At 43.2% G+C, this 19,842-nt stretch overlaps 3 protein-coding genes across 5 annotated transcripts; 1 reads left to right on the forward strand and 2 right to left on the reverse strand.

Moving 5' to 3' along the window:
• The first annotated feature begins 1,156 nt into the window (after nt 1-1,156).
• Nucleotides 1,157-5,432, forward strand: LOC109742592 (FLUCTUATING-LIGHT-ACCLIMATION protein 1, chloroplastic). Its single transcript, XM_020301694.4, has 6 exons — nt 1,157-1,922; nt 3,481-3,583; nt 3,811-3,866; nt 4,212-4,376; nt 4,645-4,758; nt 5,080-5,432. The coding sequence occupies exons 1-6, from the start codon at nt 1,278-1,280 to the stop codon at nt 5,170-5,172; spliced, it is 1,176 nt and encodes a 391-aa protein (XP_020157283.1). The 5' UTR covers nt 1,157-1,277; the 3' UTR covers nt 5,173-5,432.
• A 445-nt stretch (nt 5,433-5,877) lies between these two features.
• LOC109742593 (proteasome subunit beta type-2) lies at nt 5,878-8,664 on the reverse strand. Its single transcript, XM_020301695.4, has 3 exons — nt 8,339-8,664; nt 8,067-8,190; nt 5,878-6,423 (listed from the first exon to the last, which is right to left on the reverse strand). The coding sequence occupies exons 1-3, from the start codon at nt 8,494-8,496 to the stop codon at nt 6,070-6,072; spliced, it is 636 nt and encodes a 211-aa protein (XP_020157284.1). The 5' UTR covers nt 8,497-8,664; the 3' UTR covers nt 5,878-6,069.
• A 457-nt stretch (nt 8,665-9,121) lies between these two features.
• LOC109742582 (chloride channel protein CLC-d) lies at nt 9,122-19,542 on the reverse strand. Of its 3 annotated transcripts, none has more exons than XM_020301678.4 (23): nt 18,998-19,542; nt 18,801-18,873; nt 17,609-17,830; nt 17,487-17,533; nt 17,314-17,412; nt 16,535-16,609; nt 14,755-14,843; nt 13,368-13,508; nt 13,217-13,287; nt 12,620-12,699; nt 12,383-12,532; nt 12,223-12,282; nt 12,071-12,145; nt 11,559-11,710; nt 11,277-11,412; nt 11,055-11,186; nt 10,874-10,951; nt 10,744-10,799; nt 10,585-10,662; nt 10,200-10,356; nt 10,019-10,120; nt 9,872-9,918; nt 9,122-9,530 (listed from the first exon to the last, which is right to left on the reverse strand). In XM_020301678.4, exons 1-23 carry the CDS (start codon nt 19,196-19,198, stop codon nt 9,440-9,442), a joined length of 2,412 nt encoding a protein of 803 aa, XP_020157267.1. In that variant the 5' UTR covers nt 19,199-19,542; the 3' UTR covers nt 9,122-9,439. The 3 variants fall into 3 exon arrangements, with proteins under 3 accessions (XP_020157267.1, XP_020157270.1, XP_020157269.1); XM_020301681.4 differs by having other exon boundaries at nt 9,877-9,918; nt 18,998-19,502; XM_020301680.4 differs by having other exon boundaries at nt 9,774-9,918; nt 18,998-19,502.
• Between the last annotated feature and the right edge of the window lie 300 nt (nt 19,543-19,842).

Genomic DNA, 19,842 nt, shown 5'->3' on the forward strand with positions numbered 1-19,842 from the left:
CCGCGTCCATAATTGCATATAAAACATCCACGATTGATACTATAATAGCATGGAACAAAAAAAATATACGTTGGAGACGTATCAGAGGCGGGCGAGACGGCGGAGAAGGAGGCAGAGGCGACGACGTCAGATTGAGTGTGGAGGCTCGGATTGCCGGTCCAGCAGGGCAGAAAATTTATTTGTTTGCACGGATTGTTGAACAATATTCTCTTGTGATCGGGCATTTAAAAACTATGCATACTTGCCCCTTTTTAGTTGTGATCAGGACAATGTGATCCGGTGCTGATGTGATCCAGCATGCTATGTGCTTGGATGGATTTGAAATTCAAATTAACCGTACTAGCGGACATTTAGGGGATAGCATTGGATGGCCGGCTCTCGCATCCGTGTCCCTGGACTTGTTCTCCGATTCACGGGCGGGTGCAGTGTCCGGTTTAGGGGTCAGCGTTGGAGATGCCCTGACATTGTAATCATGGATGGAATAAAACTGCCCCCCCCCCCCCCTCCTGTCATAATAAACATGGCCTCAGCCAGATCCTCCATGGAGGAAACCAGAGGAAGGGTGGGTAAAGCGAATGGTGATGGTGCACTAGCAAATCAACAACGTAGGAGAGGGGGAGGAGTTTTCCTCAGAGACAAACATGGCGTGTTCATCGCGGGATCATGCCATTTTTTTCTTCAACTCACAACGCAGAGGTGGCTGAGCTAATGGCATGCCGAAGGGCCCTATCCCTTGCTCAAGAACCCCAGATACGGAAGGCCATCCTCGAGGCGGATTCTCAAGTGGCGGCGCGTAAGATTATGAATGTGCAGAAGGATCTCTCGACTAACGGGCAACTAGTTGAGGAGATTAAATGTTTACTAACCCCCTTTCAGGAGTCTATGGTTGCTTGGGTGTGACGTTCGGTAAATAAAGTTGCACGTATCTTAGCTAGGAAAGGTTGCGTTAGATTGCCCGAGCGTGTGAGCTCAAAGATTGCTCTAGAAGGAGCCATGAACATTGAATAAAGTGGCAACGTTTTCCCCCTCAGAAGAAAAAAGTCAGATCACCCATGTTTCATCAACGTCGTCGGTCATTAGCAGGCCCGATCCAAGCCGTTGGTTGCCTCCCCGCGTAGACTGAAACTTCCACCCACCGTGCTCTTCTGTTCATGCCGCGGAAGAGGACAGACAGACACACACACACAAGCTCCGGCGCCGGTCATCCTCTCCACCCCGACCCTCCACCGCCACACACTTCCCAGAAAGAAAAGAAAAATCGCGCCTTGCGCTCCGCCATGGCCGCCGCCTCCCTCCTCGAGCCCGCCCGCTTCCTCTCCCCGCACCACCCGCGCTCGCTCCCGCCCCCGCCCCGCCGCGGCCCGCACCACCTCCGCCCCTCGCCCCTCCCCGCCCGCGCCCGCTTCCCGCGCCTCCGCGCCCACCAGGCATCCCCCATCCCCCCGTGCCCCGTCGCCGCCGAGCCGGCAGCAAGACCGCCACCCCACGCGCTTCTCGACGCGCTCAAGCGGTCCCTGCTCGACTCGCTGGCGGCGCTCAGGAAGCCCGCGCTGGCGCTCCTCCTGGCCGGCGCGCTGCTCGCGGCCGCGGCGCCCCACCACGCGGCGCTGGCGGCGTCCGGCGGCCGCGTCGGCGGGTCCGCCTTCTCCTCCCGCTCCTCGCGGTCCTCCCCGGCCCCGTCCTACGGGTACACCGCGCCGGCGCCCAGGATGGGGGGCGGGTACTCCTCCGCGCCCTTCTACTCGCCCTCGCCCTTCGTGTCCGTCGGCCCCGCCTTCGGCATCGGCTTCGGGGGCTCCGGCTTCCTCCTGACCCTCGTCGGCTTCGCCGCGTTCCTCTACCTCGGTGGCTTCCTCACCGACTCCTCCGGGGGCGGAAGCGTGCTCACCGACACGCAGAAGACCACCGTCCTCAAGCTGCAGGTTCCTAATCCTACCCTTTCTTCTTCTGTTGTTTTCCTACGGTGGCTGGAAGGATTCCTTGCCTATGTACTCCACATTAGCATGGATCAATTGATGGACTCCACACTTCACATGTTTGCACCAAAAATATGCAAATGAACTGTCCATATATTGGTTGCTGTAAAATGTTGGTTATTGCAAAATGTAAACCACTTCTTGATTTGGCGCACCATATCTATGTGTTCTGCATAAAAACAGTGCCTAGAATTGATATTTGTGGCTATTTGGTTCTAAGTTCTTCTGGTATTTCGACTATTTCTTGCCTGAGTAATTCACCTTAGCATAGATCACTTGATGGACTCAACACTCTTCATATGTTTGCACGAACAATATGCAAATGAATTGTCGATAGCTTGGTTACTGTGAAATGTAAACCACTTCTTGATGTGGCGCGCCATTTCTAGATGTCTGCATAAAACATTGCTTGAGCATGCCATCGTGATTTAGCATGATTTTGGTTAACTGATACACTAGAAGCCGTGTGTGCCTAGAGTTGATATTTGTGGCTATTTGGTATTTTGGTTATAAATATTCTGACTGTTCCTCTAATGAATTGTTGATAAGCTGGTTACTGTAAAATGTAAACCACTTATTCAAATGGATTGATGGTAGATCGGTTATTGCAACATGTAAACCACTTCTTGATTTGGGCACTATTTCTATATGTTCTGCATAATACATTGCCTAGACTTGGTATTTGTGGCTATTTGGTTCTAAATTGTTCTGACAGTTCCACAGTGCTAACTTCTTGGATTCTAGATCCATCAATGGTTAAGGCTGTATTAAAAAGACTTAGCTTTTGTGTGTACATCTTTAATAAGGTTAGAAACTTTCGGAGCAGGTCCAGCTATGTTGTTCATTCTGTGATCTTGATGTATGTTGGCAGCTGTACTGTGATGCAACTGATGATATAATCATGCAAATGAGATAATGTCAACATTACTCATGTCATATAATTTAGACTCCTAATTTATTTGGGTAAAATGAGGGCCTTATACCATAAATTGTCCTTCCAAACATATAAACGAGAATGCATTAGGATCAGCTGGTGATACTACACTGTTGCCATATCATGGAGAATTTTGACTCATAAGAGCTATGGTATAACAAAGATATCATTAGCAGTTCTTTGTTTGATTTATTGCACACTTGCCTCTGATTGAGTGATGGTATGTTTATCTTCTAAAGCTTAACTATGTAGTGTTGCTTTCCAAACCGTGATACATCATATATGTTGTTTACAGCGTACTGTGCTTAGATGTATAGCAATTGGTAATTGCCAAATCAGGGCTTCTGGTGGCAGCTTTAATTTGTTTATTGGTAATCATGCCGACATTAGGCAATCAGAAATGCTTGCTAGCATTAATCTTTTTATCAGTAATCATGCCAACGTTACTCACAATGTATGTAGATTTACAACAAATTCACTGACACTTAATCCACATAGCATATTCCTTTATTTATCTGTGGAAGCAGTCCATTTTAATTTCCTAATCTATATGTTGAAATATGTTCGTAGGTTGGCTTACTAGGCATGGCCCGATCATTTCAAAAGGAGCTTGATCAAATAGCCGAGAAAGCAGATACGTCAACCCCAGCTGGGTTGAGCTTTGTACTAGCAGGTAAAACCAGATAATGTATGTTGCTTCATTATACTACTTCAAGTTATGGTGGTATATGGTATCAGGCAACAGCATACTTGTGTGACAGTTTTTATTATTGGCATGTGAAGTCAACATACTGCTTACCAAGCGAGCATACTGTGAAGATTTGTTATTTTCATAAGATTCTGACCCTTTTTCTTCTGCATTCAATCTAACTATTTTGTTGTTCATATGATGTCTTCCAGAGACAACATTGGCATTACTTCGGCATCCAGATTGCTGTATCTCAGCTTATTCAACAGTAAGCACACTTAGTTCTTTGATTTATATTCAGTTTATGCAGTGTATGTATTTTTTTCAATTCACTGGTAGTGTCAGTCATATCCGTCAATGTTTCATCACCAAAAAAAAAAGAAATATTCACAAATTTTGAATGGTACACTATACTTTCATACTAAAGTTTGTAGGTTGCCTAACATCCCACACATGACCACTATACATGTAATTACTAATTGATCCCTTTTTTGCCAACCAAGGAAAGGAGCTCTGCCTGTCTTACTAGCAAGATTTTATAGATTTGGAATTCGGTAAATTTCTTGTTTGGATTCATATTTCTTAATCTCTTCGGTATTAACTTATTCTCAAGGTGGATGTCAAACGAAGCATGGATGATGGGGAGAAACGTTTCAATCAACTGTCAATTGAGGAACGAGGCAAGTTTGATGAAGAGACACTCGTGAATGTGAACAGTATCAAGAGGCAAAAAGCAGGCACTCAAAGATCAAGTGGTTTTAGCAACGAGTACATTGTGGTATGCTTTTCAAACATTCAAATTAAATGGAAGCAATCTTTGGATGTAATATATCTGATATTTGGGACCTTCACAGGAGGTTCACTTATTCTAGTTATTTCTACCTAGTAAAATAAACGTACTGTACTACTGTGGAAATATTCCCACCCTTGTTGCAAATTTTGTTATAAACTATATTCCCTCTCTTTACTGACAAAACCTCCTGATTAGCTGTGTTGCTAGTGGTAATCATCAGTTCATATCTAAACTTTTTTATTCTTATTCGTAGATTACCATATTGGTTGCTGCTGAGGGGGTGTACAAGCTACCTACTATAAACAGCAGCAGTGACCTGAAGACAGCTCTACAAATGCTTGGTGGCGTACCGTCAAGCAAAATAATGGTATTCTCTGCTTGTTCCTTTTCTCTGGAGTCGATGAATGTAAACCAGCAGCAACCTGGTCATTGTAACTAAAACTAACAATGCTTTCGAGTAGAGCTAGCTTGTTAGATCCACCATAAATTTTGCACTCCACTAGTATCGAAGAATCTTTTTTTTTTTGCATCGATAGTATCGAAGAATCTGACATTATCACATTGTGTGCACTCAATGAGCAACATTTTGTTAGATTTTTTCTTGCAATGCATGCTGTTATCCACCTTTGGTTGATTTAATGAGGCTATAGCAATAGTGTTTAACCATTTTCGTTGACCTTCTTCATAGGCGGTCGAGGTCTTATGGACACCACAGAATGAGAACGACACATTGTCGGAGCGGGAACTCCTGGAAGATTACCCACTTTTGAGGCCCCTATAGAAGGATTTAAGATGTATACTGCCCTGCCCCTACAAAGGATTTCATTTTTGACAGTCCAGCTTATTAACTATAGCTCAGGTTTTGTGTTTGTAAAAATATAATTGTAAATGAAGTCGCTTCCTCGTAGCAGCTACATGAAAGTTTGCTCAACGGAACAGCACAGCATTCAAAATCTGACATAGTATGGTAGTATCATCCAGTTTTTCTGATGTGACTCAAGTTTGTAAGCAAGTTTCTTCTGCATGAACAGATTAGTCGTACTGCCGGTTTGTCGCGTGGCATTTTATTTACCACTGAATCATGTTAAGAAACATTCATGAAGAAACGAATATAGTGACAAACCTGCAGATGAAATGCATGTTTCTGGAAAGTGTTTCCTCCCGTTCCAGGTTATCAGGCAAAGTATTTAGAGTAGTACATGAGTAAAAATCCCAAGCAAGAAATTACATGTGTATCCTCATATTATTACAACAGTAATGTTTGCAAGGAAACAATGCCAAACAGTTTCCACTCAGGCAGATCACCACATCAGTATTTAAGACCGCACAGTTCATGGTTTTGTATGAGCAGCACTATTTAGGATTTAACAGATGAACCACGCAGCACGCATTACACACAAATTCTCAGCACCGACAGAAGCAGAACAGTAATAAGCAGCAGCAGTCATTAGCAGGAAGTCCAGAGTACCCGGAGCACAGCATTCAATAGCAAGAAACAGTGAAACATATAACCATGAAATGGGGGTCATAAACAGACTATAGTCCACAGCTGGGAGAATTTGCAACACAGTTCTCGAACCGAAACGTATTGCGATTACATAGTGACAGTACTCGGAAACAATTAACAGGAAGGGTTCAGTCTCCAGCCTCCAAATGACCACCGACAGGGCCAATCACCTCAGGCAGTTGTTGCTATTGTTGCGGTTGCGGTTGCAGGACTGTCACCTCCGATCTCACGCCTAGCATAGTCCCTGGCGCCATCCTTGTCCACGATCTTGATGGCGAAATTCTGGGGCGCGACGACCAGCCGGAGTCTGATCTCCTTGATGCACTTGTCAACAAGGTCCACCGCTTCCTCAACAGTCATGTCAGGGCGGTACAACTTGTCCATCAGCGACAAACAGAAGTACGACCCATACCCGAATGCTCCCTTGTCGATCTTGTGGAGCGTCGCGATGTAGTCAATGTAGTACATCGATGCACCAGCGTCTTTATCAAACCCTGCAAGTATGATGTTTACAGAGTAGGGATTCTGCAAAATGAAACATGAATGTCAGGGAAAGAATTGTCAAGAGAAAAAGATGAATGTGTTGCCACCAAAATCAGTTAATGATGCAGTTGAATTCAACTAGAGCTCTACAGAAGTAACCTCACTCAGAAATAAAGGCAAAGGAAAAGGTGGCACGGAGGTGCCGACAACAAAGTAAACGCAATTATGTTACAAATGGAATAGTTAGGTGGTGTAGCCCAAGTCTGTGCTAAACATCATTAGTTTTTAATCTGTAAATTGCAGCCAAGATTTCTCTATATAAACCTACAACTAGGAGCCAAACAACAACAAAATGGAAAAAGGACAGAGCCCTGCACTTGCTTCTTTACAGTGAATGTAAAGTTCAGAATTATGCACTTCGTGCAAGTTAAAACACTGCAATATCTCACTAAAATGTTAGTCATGAATTCTCACAAATGAAAACAAAAACAAAAATGTCGATGATTTAATCTACTAGCAAAGAAGAAGCGCCCAAGGACCATAGAGGCATAACATGAAAATGAAAGACAGTTCAGAAAATGCATTAACATAAATGATAGCTCTATCCACTACACATTTGCTTAGTCTAGAACAGTTCTTCTGTATTAACATGTAACGTTGCTCCATGATCCTAATGATGGAAACATGCAGTCAAGTTGAACTACCATTGATGCATGTTTTAGAAAGAAAAAATATGTACAAAGCAGTTAAAACCCATATGCAGAATGTAGAGGAATCCCAACTAATGTACAAAAGTCTGGTTGGCATTAACTTAAACTAGCATAAACACATGAGTGTAACACAGAGATCTATTTTTTCTATAAAAAAAGTCCACATTTAAGTCACCAAAAATCGCCAATCACATACCCAGCCCGTCGAACAGCAGGTCTACACCAGATCAAGTAACCTAAACAAAAAATGGCAATCCAGAAGTTTCAAACCCTAAGGAAACGGAAATGGTGTAAAACAGAGCTATCGCCTATGCTAAAGGTGGGGTTAACAAACCCTAGCCCTTCCCTGTGGCACTCATAGGTGATATAGCTCTATCCACTTTTTACTCTAGAACAGTTCTTCTGCATTATTATGTAACATTGCTCCATGATCCCAATGATGGAAACATGAAGTCAACTTGAGCTAGCATCAATGAGTATTCTAGACAGATTTTTTTGATCGAAGCAATTGAATCCCATATGCAGAATTTAGTTGAGGAATCCCAACTAATGTACAGAGGGGTTCAGGTTGTCATGAACTTAAACTAGCATAAACACAAGAGTGTATAACAGGCATCTAATTTGTCCAAAAATGTTTGACAAACAAATGACAGACGGTATTCATCAACAAACCGTTAATATGAATATAAGAAGACCTACAAGGCTACACAATAGTAAGCCATAAGACCCCATTCAAGTTAGCAAAAATCCACAATGACATCCTCAGCGCTTCGAACGACAGGTCTACACCAGAGCAAGTAACCTGAACAAAACACGGTAATCCAGAAGTTTCTGCCCAATCGAACCCTAAGAAACAGAACCGCTGTGCTATAGGTGGGGATAGCAAACCCTAGCCCCTCCCTCCCAGGGACACGCACGGCCAATCCACAGCAGGACCGTTAGATAGCATAAGAGAAAGTAGGGCTGTGTCGGCACCTTGCGGAGGGCGGTGGCGAGCTCGCCGCGGGTGAAGTTGGCGGTGGCGGCGGTGCTGAGCGGCATGTTGTTGCGGAACTGGTAGAGGTGGAGGTTCTTCTGGATGAACTCGGTGAACTGCACGCTGTTGTTGCCGCCCGACGCCCCCGGAAAAGAAAAAAAAACAAGGCCAGATCGGGTCAGATCGAGACCGCAAAGCCGCCCCCAGCAGAAAAGCGAGCCCGGAGCCGCCGGGGTGGGCGGATCGGCGACGGGCGTGGAGGGGTGCTTACCGGTCGCCGGGCTCGCCGGAGGCGCCCATGAGCTTGTGGGAGTCGAGGAGCATGATCTTGTCCTCGTCCGTCTTGTGGACGAGGATGCTCTGCACGGCGGACGTGTCCGCCGCCACGACCGCGAAGTCGCGGCCGACCACGCCGATGACGCACTCCATCGCCGGTGACGCCGCCGGGGTTCGGCTGGGGTTGGTGGGGGAGTAGGGATTTGGGGGACGGGCGAGCGAGCAGACGGCGAGAGAGGTTGTAATTTGGGGGACTGGAGCCGAGCCCGGCTTCGGTCCCAAGAAAGAAAGGAACGAGCCGAGAGAGTCAGGGAGACAGGGACTTCGGGCCTGAGTGGGCTGGGCTGCCTTTCGGTATTACAGGCCTGTCCTGAATAAAACTGTGTGTCCCCCTCAAAAAAAAAAAACTGTGTGTGCCCCCTCAAAAAACAAAATGTGTGTTCGTTCCTCAACAAAAAACTAAATGAAAGAAACAAAAAAATCCCTTGCCTCAAAGAATAAACTAAAAAAATCTCTGAGAAAATCTGTTGAAAGAACTGTGTTTTTGTGGTGTGCCAGTTGTTTTGTTGAGTATTAATAACAAGGCACCGTTGTGAGTTCCCCACTGGCTTTAAATTTTCATCGACGGCTTGAACTGCCTTCATATCCATCTTCAGATCCTGCCAGCAACTCTTGCCATACATGTAACTTTTCTTTTAGAGAGGGAGAAAGCCAACACATGTATAAGCGATAGCAGAACCGAAAATAAATGAGGTGATAGGATTCGACCCAGTGCACAGATTCCGACCTGCTATATCTTCCTTGTTATATCATCTCAACCACAGAGAAGCAATTTACTCGAAAGAATTTCAATTTTCTCGTGGTTTACATGGATGACGGCTACGGACATCAGTGAGTCTATAAACATTTTTTGTTTACAATCGCCTAATTAGTCACCACCGCACGGGGCCATCCTCCCGTTGCATCATCAACCTTGAAGAATCCTGCGTCTGTAGCTCGTTGGGCGTTGCTTGGTTTGCGTACCATCACGACATGCGGTGGAATAAGGTTAACTGCTTGCTATCAAAATTATCTTTGAGACGCTCTGTATGTTGTGCTATGTATTTACTCCTCCGATCATCAGGCTGTCAAGAAGAGGACGCTCCAGGTGCGCGCTCCCCCCTGCCGTTTTACCGTTCAGGTAGGCTCTGCAAAGACGAAACAGTCCCAAGTCAACCCAAAACAGAATCGACAAGTTGCTGCACCACATCCAAATGTCACCAGCCTATTTCGGTGATGTAATGCTTCTCTAGACAAGCACCGGTGGATCCAGCGCGGCATAGAGTGCCACCGTCAATAGGCAGGCGGTTTAGTGAATCCGATCAGTGAGACGTAGTCCGAACACTTATGTGCTCGAGCATGGCAATAGCATCAAGTTAGAATCTACTCACTGTTTCCAGTGCGATATTGAGAGAGTTGCTAACTTCAGTTCTGCGCATTGCGGCGCAGCAACGAAAAGCTCAGCTTGCAAGAAGTAGATAATATAGACCTTACACTGGTCGACTGGAGCTCTGTTGTCGCGGTATTGCCATCCTCCTGTAATCAAAACAATAGAGCTGAGAAGGATGTCCAGACAAATATACTTTCTTAACTTCTGTACAATATACGACAGCAACGATTGTGTGGCTTATATCACCTCGAGTAAGAGATCTTTTCTTGTTATCAGTCCTACGACCCGAGAAGGCCGAGGAACGACGAATATATGCCTCAATCCCAGTTGGCGGAAGAGATTGTACACCTGAGAATCGTTACAAAAGATCATTTCAATATCCAACTCACTGAAGTGAGTGTATGGTCCAAATAAAAGCAGGCTTTACCTTTGCCAAAGACATGTCCTCTGGCACTATGTAAGGAGACGGATTTAGAAATGGGGCAAGATCTAAATACAACCCAAGTTCCTCATCCGTCAAATGAATATCATCAATTGACTTTCCCTTACTTGAAGCTGGCTTAACAAAGTCACTAAAATTATGCCTGCATAACAGCAAAAACAGTCCATTATTACCAGCCAATAGACTATTGGTTCCGACTTAAGGCTGTCCTTGGCATTGCGGTGGATTCTCATAATCACATTTGCCCCATCCGCTTTTCCCTATTTTAGTGTTTGTTTGAACCGGTTTTGCCTACTTTTGTGCATAATTTTCCATAGCAGATTATAAAATAAGCACAGTTCAGCACCGGCAAACTGAGCGTTAGACAAACCTGTTCAGTATGCCTGGCCCACAAGGGAAAGGAGTATTCTGGAAATCTACTTTAGATTGCAAAAGCACCAACAAGTGACTGAAAGAAGAGGACAAATGGGTCAGTGTTCAGTGTACAAGGTAAACCAAGAAAGCAAGGGCAGATGGTACTGCATCTTACCTACGAAGTATGAGACCTATGACAAGCGACTCGCCATTCTGCCCACGTTCAACAATCTGAACAACAAAAGAAAATCTGTTATTTAAACCCCCACAGAAGCAGCTGTGTTCTAGAACTGGCATCTACTTACAGGGAAGCCATTGTGCTTGTTGCTTTGCAGAACAGAAACAATATCAACAACTCTTGAAACACGAGGAAGGCACACAACCTAACACCAAACACCAGAATATTGGACGTGTTAGATTTGGAACTATACTGACACAACATATAGTTCTTTCTTCCACCTTGAATGGAATAAAAATCATCAGAACCTTTTGATTCTTGCAGGCATCCTTCGCATTCATGTTTCTCATCACTTGTTTAGGCCTAGAGTCAAGTAAAGGGATGCCCTTTAATCGGGCCTGCTCTTCATATAGCCCCTCGTTAAAAAAATCACCAACAGCCTACATGAATAGAAGTCAGAAGGAACACTCTGCATGTTCAACAAGGAGTCAAAGTTCACAGAGTTTGAGCAATGTTTGCAGAGTTTTTACCTTAGAGATTAGAAGAACAAGCATGATTAATGGCAAGAGTTGCAAGTTGTTTGTAATCTCAACCATAATAACACATAAAGAGACAGTCATTCTCATCGAACCACCAAGAAACGAAGCAGCACCAAGTAGAGCATACCTATAGCAATATTAATAATAGTAAAATAGCCAGAGCAGAAAGGAAGAATAAACTTCAAGGGGCCATTAATGCAAAAATAAGAAGCCTAATAAATAAAATTAATAAGACATGCAGCATAGGTTTAATTGGAGATAGTGATAACTCACGTGCCCTCGTCAACATTTAGTTTCTTATAGAACTTAACAACAGACATTCCAACAAGCCGGCCATATGTAGATCCAATCATTATTCCTGGGACAAATTGACCAGCTGGAACAGCAGTTCCAAATGTTACAACAGCTAAGGAGTAAAACATGACCTGAGCAAAGCAATAAAAGGGGAAAGGTAAGTATATGACAAATAAAGTTTCTTGATATCTCAAAACTCATCCAAATGATGGTAAATGGAATGGCGAGAAATAAAGTTCGCTACAGCATCGGAATATGCATAGAGTAGCGATAACCATCAATTTTTATTATACCAACAGCATGTGCTACTAATACAAGAGAACACAATCGAACTTCGACGAGACTACTGATTATTCGAAACTTTTTTAGATCATGATTATTTGGACTTGGCAAGTACTTTTTCATGTTTTTCCTTAGTTCAACAGCTCATGGAGTTAGGAAGATATTACGAGGTATAATATTCCATAAATCAAGCAGACAGAAAAGGGTACCAGGAACGTGATAAGGCTTTGTGCGCTGTACTCATGGAATGTTTTTGCACTGAACAGATTGCGTATTGCATCATCCTGCAAGAGAATGTTATTGAATATTGTGACATGGAATACGGACCATGGAAGGAAAAGCTTTTCAAACATATTCTGACCTGAGAATTGAAGAAAATGGTTGCCAGATCATTGTATTCATTATCTTTTGAGCAGTAAAACTGCAATATACAGACAACATATTAAGAAAGAACACAACCAATATTACTGTAGCTAAAGAGAGCATGTAATTCAAGTTGAAAAATCCTAAAGTAGACTCACATTAACAAAATTCCCATCTGTTCCAGGTGGATGAGGGCACTGGATACCAGAATTGGTTTCTAATTCAGGACATGGGCTGCATTTCCTCAGTAGTGGCAACACAAAGGAAACAGTGGATGTTATCAAAGATATGAGGCAAGCTTCAAAGATCTGCAAATTTTAACCTGGATGTTAGGTATATAACTACAAGAGGAGTTCTACCTTTATAACCACTAATATATCATATCTCCAGCATACCTGGACTCGTTTCCCTTTCTTATGAAGATACGTTCGCCGCCATTTAGTTATATACAGGGTGAGTTGATTAAATAGCGCTCCTGAAGAAACACCCAATGAATTAACTGAAAAATATGAAATATGGCACAAATATAGGACTGTTTATTTGTTTGGGCCTACAGTGAGTTTGTGGGTAGGTTTTTTCACAATTGTGATACATCGGTTAATTAACATATTATTTTCATGTAACTTGATCCAACTCTAACTACAGGGGATTCTCTACAAGACACCCTCAGGCCTCAGCTGTTTAGCCAACTGTGACAAAACCTAGCATAGTGCAGTACTTACAAAATCAGTAGGGAGAAAATGAACTAGACTGAGGGAATAAACCCCCCAGTCAGCCTAAAGTTGAGTGAGTACAAGAATCCAGGCTGGCTAGGTGCAGCTTTGCTTCTCTAGCCAGTTGACATCCAAAGGAGTTCTCGTCAAGTAAACAATGTTGACTGTGGCAATTCTAGATATTACTGGGTAAACTTTATGAATGAGTTCTCGTCAGGTACAACGCCTGACTATGGCATTTCTAGATATACTGAGTCAACTTTGCATACTGTAACTTACCAAGGAGTCCACCAATAACACCAATAATTGCCACCGGCAGAAGTTCCTGGTAAGAGTAATCTTCTTGACCTCTTTACGAAAAAGTAAACAATCAATATCACAATTCACAGGTCATTTTCATTCCCTTATAACTAGGAAAAAGTAATCTTACCCAGATATGTCCCAGATTATGAAACCGCCAGCCCCAAAATGACCACATTTTCCGCTGTCACACCAATTCATTGCTGATCGCACCACAACAGCCACAACAGCAGATGTAAAGAATACTCTCCACATAAGATGGCTTCTCCACCTTCAGCAATATAATGATAACATAATCAATAAAATCACATTACATTAAAGTGCAAGACCCGCAGTTGAACAACATATTTCAAATCATTAGGCTACCCAGCGTGCGTAGATGTCCATAAAAAGAACTGCCATGAGAGGTTCCACTTCATAAGTGTATTACCAACATTACATAATGAATTGGATGACAGTAATACCCAGCAAAAGCATACTAAGTAGTAGGTCTAAACAACTAGCTAAGATCAAACCAGAGAGTAAAAGCAACAAATCTATGAAAAATGTATTACCGTGACAACTAAAGTAAGTTCCACGGAGAGCAAGAGACCCAATTTACATGCAACATGATTATCTTTCTTGAGCCAAAAGTACACTTACAATAGTATTATAAAACGTGTAATAAAACGGGAAATGGTGGTGATCCCACAACCCTAAAATATGATATTACATAAAATACAGTGGTACTTAGGTGGCAACCGTGCTCTTGATCTTCATAGTAAGTCAACTCATGCATATACTATTGGAAGCACAGGGCCAAAATCTTGAAAAAACTAATACGGCAACACAAGTGAAAGGAAGTGCACTCAGGTGCATTTCTTGAGTTGCAGCCTGGGAAACCTGGCAATGTCCCTCATGATAGACTATATTATCCATCAGGTAGCCAGTCCCTAAATAACATGTATTTCCAAATGGATGTTCTCAAGTTCAATTTAAAACTAAACAAATGCCCTTGCATGCTGTTGCAGTGTAGCAGAAGTGCAGCCTATATTCATCTATGACAACATTTTGAGTATTTATATTGGTCATGCAAACAAATGAAGCAGGTTCCTCATAAAGGTAACTTTAATAAGTGCATTGTTATAAACAAATCAGAGAGACATAATGAGCAGAAAACTGCTGCTCATGCATTTCTACTTTTGTACTCATTTGGCAATTTAATAGACGATTGTGGAGTGAATCACATTTGTGCTAAAGGTTTTCTTGATAGCAGCTATAGAAAGAAATAACTAAGCCAGAAAAGGACATATATAAGCTGTTAAAAGTGTATTCAAGGTTATTGAATCAGAAAAACCTGTTAGTACTGCCCTACTGCTTACTGAAAAGTATATGAACATTCTCTAACTGAAATAGTTGTCTACTAAATGTAAAGAAAACAATAGGGTAAGACTAGAAGTATAGATCAAAAGATGGAACAAATTACATTGGTCACCATGGCTAATTTTATTATTAGTATGATGAAAGAAAATTCTTACCAGGATGTAACTTCCTCCAGAGCAAATAGTACCCCACCAACCGGAGCTCTGAAGGCGGCAGCAACTCCAGCTGCACATCCACATGTCACCTTTTGAAACATTATTAATATAGCTTTGAGATCTTTAATATGAAAACTCACCCATTCTATTTTAAATACAGGCTTAATGTCATGTTAGTATTTGAACTTTAATGTACACACACAATCTGATTTACTTTTAACACTCACTGAACATAATTTACCTACTGAACTTTTACCAGGTGAAATAAAGAAATGCGCATGTATCGAATAGAAGCCAAAAAAAATTACAGCTCACTTACAAAATGTAAATTTGTCTATCCAGATATCTCAGCAAATCCGCTTAACTTTGAAGGTAAGAGAGCTTAGGGTACCAGCAAGCCCATCGACTGGTTCCAGGAACTGAGAGGCATCAGGCACATAGCCAGTAGTTGAGACACTTATTTTGGAACGGAGGGAGTAGATTTTATCAAGAGAAAAGGGATTACCACTTATCCTCAGGCCCATCCACTTGATCCAATAGCTAATAGAGACATTGTGCAGAGCCAGCACTAGCCAATATGATAGCAACAGAGGTTACAGACTTCCCTCATCAAGAAAAAAGGGGCTCTAGATGGCACCAGCCAGGAAGTTTTAGACTGGTGCTACCATGTGAGACATGACAGGAGAGCCACAGTTGCAACAGGCCAAGGAGGAGGTATGTTGGATAAGAATAACAAGTTATGCCCCTGATTCTCAAGCTAGTTTGTCTCACACATTGGTTTTGGTTTAGCCCCAAAGTTGATCTCCTGGGAGTGTAACGCGGGCTATACAATGCATTGTACTCCACCAATAAAGCAAACAAGAATTGCCAACCTCCCTAATCTCTATTGCTGACTGCCACTTCATTGCCCCACCCTCATGGCAGAAAGGTAACAAGGTCCTGGACCTTGCCCTCCTGTTGACTCTACGACCTAATGTCCAAACAAGGCCCCCATAGAGCATCCACAGAGTGATGTTTTGCTGCCTCTAAGCCCTTAGAGGGCGGTGCCATACACTGCAGGTGTGAGCCTCTACGCCAAAATCATTGGCGACACAAGCATAGTGTCCACCTCCAACCTTTGCTTCGGACTAAAATAATCCGCTGGCCCATGCGGGGAGAGAGTGCTGACCATGTCAAGAAGATGAGAAGAAGTAGGTTGTGAATCAGGGTTTTTATTTTATTTTATTTTATATGGGTCCACCTTAGAGGCTCGGAGTATTTGTTATACACTACAGAGTTTTGAGCTAAGCTTAGAGGCTCGACATGGGTCCCAGCTTGGAGGCACTGGGGACGCCCTTAGCTCCCTAGAATGTGCAGATGCTTCCAGTCAAATCCCGCATTTTAAACAGGGAAGAGGAAACTGGTCGTTGAAGTGTTAGCCTTAAGCTAGAGTCGTCAAGTTTTAAACTAGAAAGATAGTTTTAGTGTCTGAAATCTGAAACATTTCAATCTCAATGGAACAACCTTAGTTAACAATGTTAACATATAAAAAATGCCATAACCCACAGTGAATCTCAATACAACATTCTATACTATACCCCAAATATCTCATGCAACCAGGATATGCTCATTTTTCTCTGTTGACTGGCAGATAGCAGGCAGTGACACTGGTCACACTACGGATTTTTTTTAATCTAATAAAACGGTTCAGCTGAAACGTTAATACGGAAAAAGAAAGCCATACATCAAGAGATGGAAACGTTAAAAAAAATGACATTGCATGCGAAACGAAATAACTTACAAGATCTCGCCGATCTCGATCGCTTTCAAAAATCTGTACCCATCTAGAATTCAAGTGGTACTTCGCGGATCCACCCTATGTATATGCACAGAGTAATTAGTTGGCAAATTTATGTGCGCAGAATAATCATAAATTACTTACAGAATGGAAATGAAGTAAAGCAAGAAAAACAGAAGCTGCTGGCGAGTCCTTATTTACTGGGTTTTGGGACAAACAATTGTTGGTCTATATAACAGAGTTACAAGTGTAACCACAGTACCCAATCCGCTCAAGTAAACATCACTACTTATATCTAAAATATTCATGAGATGTTGTATCGCCACTTTTAATTTCCCTATAAAAACAACGCCAATGGTAGCATGCTTTATGACTTGATGAGGTTGTTGATTATTATATCACACTATCAGACTAAAAAATCACACCAAGTACTATGTTACATGTAATAACAACCATCTTTGTTAATTTTATCATGATGACACTGAAAATTCTTGAGAGGGTTTCCATGGGTTTTCCAAATTGATGGTGGTGACTGGTCACCGGTGAGAAACTGAAAACTCTTTGGCATGTAAACAAAAGGCTTCCTGGTTGATCCACAGGCCTATGAGTCTATGACCCCTTTACAGGACAGGGGATACCACTAGTGAATATTTTGCATTCTGTCTATGCTGATCAAAAGACAAATTACAAACATGATAGAAAAAAATCATATATCTACATTTTGATTTTTAACTGAGATAAATGTTGAATGGAACAAAATTTAGATCGCCAACATAACCTACTTGCCCAAGAAGAGAAGCAATGCAGGCTCCAGTGTGAACAAGAGGACCTTCTTTTCCTAGAGCCAATCCACCTCCAACTGATCCGATGCTCCCAAAAATCTATTACTCAAAGCAGCAGCATTTGAGCATGGCATGACATATCATAATAGCTGACGGGAGAAATGTAAACTCACCTTCCCAACTAATGTTCTAAAAAGTAGGATTCCATGTGTATCAACTCCTACATAAATATTCCAGATTATGTCCCAAACTTGTCAGAATACCAATATCAGGAATTCAAGTGGTTAAACCTTACCATTTAAGTAACCTTTGATCTCTGGGATACCAGATCCAGCAGCTGCTGGTGCAAATTGTGTGACTATGTATACAGAAGAGAAGACGAGGGCTAGATTGAGAAGTATGTACACCAAGAACCCCACAAAATATGAGTGTTGTATTATAGCAAAAGTCAAAGTAAATTTCCATCCAGAGAAGTTCTCAACGGCCAAATTTATGAATATAGCAGCCAATCCAGTACCTGAAAACAGGATGATTGCATCATATAACAGAACAAAAATCCACTCTGTGCGAAAAACTGGACAACGGGCACAGAGAGGGGCAGAGGGCAAAATATAGAAGTATAAAAATAGTTTCCACTGGTAGATGTGTGGTCTACTATGTTAGGACTTAGGATTTCATATTTTTCGTATCAACTAAATCATAATTGTAAGGAATAGCCAGTTTGGAGGGAATTGAATAGGAATTTCAGGATAGCAGTGTTTGCGGATACACAAGGCCAGGAACGAGGAAAACAATATTTGTATTGAATTCAACTAGGAGAGGGATTTTTAACTGGTGGAAGTAAAATTTCACAATTTACGGTAGTTAACTGACTAAACAATCCAGTAGTATAAAACTCAGAAACAACAGTTATAGGTAGCAGTTGTGCAAGCGTCACGCAATAGCACCTAGTCAGTTCAGTTCAGTAGCTGCCAGCTTGTTTTAAACATTAAACATAAATATTGCTTCGGCATCTTGTGATCAATGCTAGCTTGCACTACTCACTTGGTCATCCTTTAGCCATTAATACCAGCTAACCAGCCAATACAAGGCGTAACCAGTAGACTATGCAAGAACCTCGAAAACGCTTATTCATTGTATATGGCTGATCTTTTGGAACATTGCCGAGTTTCATCGGTTAACTGGGGGATTTCAGGTGTTGGGATGTAAATCATAGTGATTTCTATATGGATCGCGTAGAGCGATTATATTACAGTTACTGATAATAAAAGATTTCTATATGGTCAGCATTCCTAGTGCTTGGCTTCCTGGGATGATAAAAATGTTTGCTCGTTTACATGACGCAGCCCGGTTTAACAATCACAGGGACCTCCTGCCAAACAATGCATAACCTACTTGCACACATCTGAAATCGCCAGATAAGGCTTTTTCTAGTCTCTGACAGACGACAAAATTCCGGGCAAACAGGTCATGGGGGAGGCACTCACCGACGCCGATGAGCAGGGCGAAGAACCACTTGAGCATGATGTAGTAGGGCACCCAGAACTTGCTCCGCTGGGCCTGCAAGCACCAAACACGCACCAGGAGCTCATCTACCTAACCGAACGCACACTGAAACCACGAGTAGGGAACGAGGGCACGGGAGAGAGCAAAAGGGCCCGCCGAAATGCGCGGCGCAGCGTACCTGCTCCTCCCGGTAGGCGTAGTTCTCGATGACCTCGTAGTCGAGGCTCTCGACGGCGCCGACGAAGAGCTCGTCCTGGGCGGGGGCGGAGGCGGCGGGGCCCTCCGGCAACGGCGCGGCGCCGTCGGCGGTGGGGAGGCGCGACCAGGCCAGCCGCGCCATCCCGATGCCGTCGGGGAGGCCCTGGTCGCCGGAGAGCATCGGATCCCGCCGAGGGGGGCGGGGCGGGCGATTCGAACGGCGGGACGACGGTGGGGAGTTTTTTACTGGACGGGGCGAAGCTCGGGGGGCACAGCTGCGGAGGAGGGCTCGGTTGGAATCGAGTTGTCAACAGTTTTTTTTGTTGTTGTTGTTGTTGGCTTGTGTTGTTGCGTACTGCGGGGGATGCTCTCGCGTCGCGCGTGTGCGGTCGTCGCGGGGCGGGGCGGGGGCCGGGCGGCGCTGCGGTTGGTTATCGGCGGGGGAGACGGATCGGGGCGGCGGGGGGCGCGCCGGAGCACGTGGCAGGAGGGAGGAGCGACTGCCCCCTTCCGGTCTGTGAGATTATTCTGTCCAGAGTTTTTTTTTTGACATATTATTCGTTTTGGCTTTTTACATACTCCCTCCGTCCAAAATAAATGTCTTAATCTTAAGACAACTTTATACTACTAAAACTAGTACAAAATTGAGGCACTTATTTTAAAATGGAGAGAGTATTATTCTGTGAAGAGTTAATTACACCTGCAGTGCATAAACTTGCATGGTGGTAACAACAACAACATACAAAAACTAAAGCGACCCATAATAGTAGTACAAGAACTTACCTAACAGCACATTTAAATACAAATTCCGTTTATGTCCTGCAG

Source organism: Aegilops tauschii, chromosome 4, assembly GCF_002575655.3.
Source record: "Aegilops tauschii subsp. strangulata cultivar AL8/78 chromosome 4, Aet v6.0, whole genome shotgun sequence".
Lineage (NCBI taxonomy): Eukaryota > Viridiplantae > Streptophyta > Magnoliopsida > Poales > Poaceae > Aegilops > Aegilops tauschii.

Bases quoted from the DNA above. Each gene is read 5' to 3' on its own strand.
- LOC109742592 (XM_020301694.4), top strand. From the start codon at position 1,278: ATGGCCGCCGCCTCCCTCCTCGAGCCCGCCCGCTTCCTCTCCCCGCAC. The intron at 1,923-3,480 runs GTTCCTAATCCT...ATATGTTCGTAG, and splicing joins CCACCGTCCTCAAGCTGCAG to GTTGGCTTACTAGGCATGGC. The intron at 4,377-4,644 runs GTATGCTTTTCA...TCTTATTCGTAG, and splicing joins TTAGCAACGAGTACATTGTG to ATTACCATATTGGTTGCTGC.
- LOC109742593 (XM_020301695.4), bottom strand. From the start codon at position 8,496: ATGGAGTGCGTCATCGGCGTGGTCGGCCGCGACTTCGCGGTCGTGGCG. The intron at 8,191-8,338 runs GTAAGCACCCCT...CGGCAACAACAG, and splicing joins TCCGGCGAGCCCGGCGACCG to CGTGCAGTTCACCGAGTTCA. The intron at 6,424-8,066 runs GTGCCGACACAG...TTCATTTTGCAG, and splicing joins TCGCCACCGCCCTCCGCAAG to AATCCCTACTCTGTAAACAT.
- LOC109742582 (XM_020301678.4), bottom strand. From the start codon at position 19,198: ATGCTCTCCGGCGACCAGGGCCTCCCCGACGGCATCGGGATGGCGCGG. The intron at 16,610-17,313 runs GTAGGTTATGTT...GCATATACATAG, and splicing joins TTGCTTCTCTTCTTGGGCAA to GGTGGATCCGCGAAGTACCA. The intron at 9,919-10,018 runs GTGATATAAGCC...TTTTGATTACAG, and splicing joins GAAAAGATCTCTTACTCGAG to GAGGATGGCAATACCGCGAC.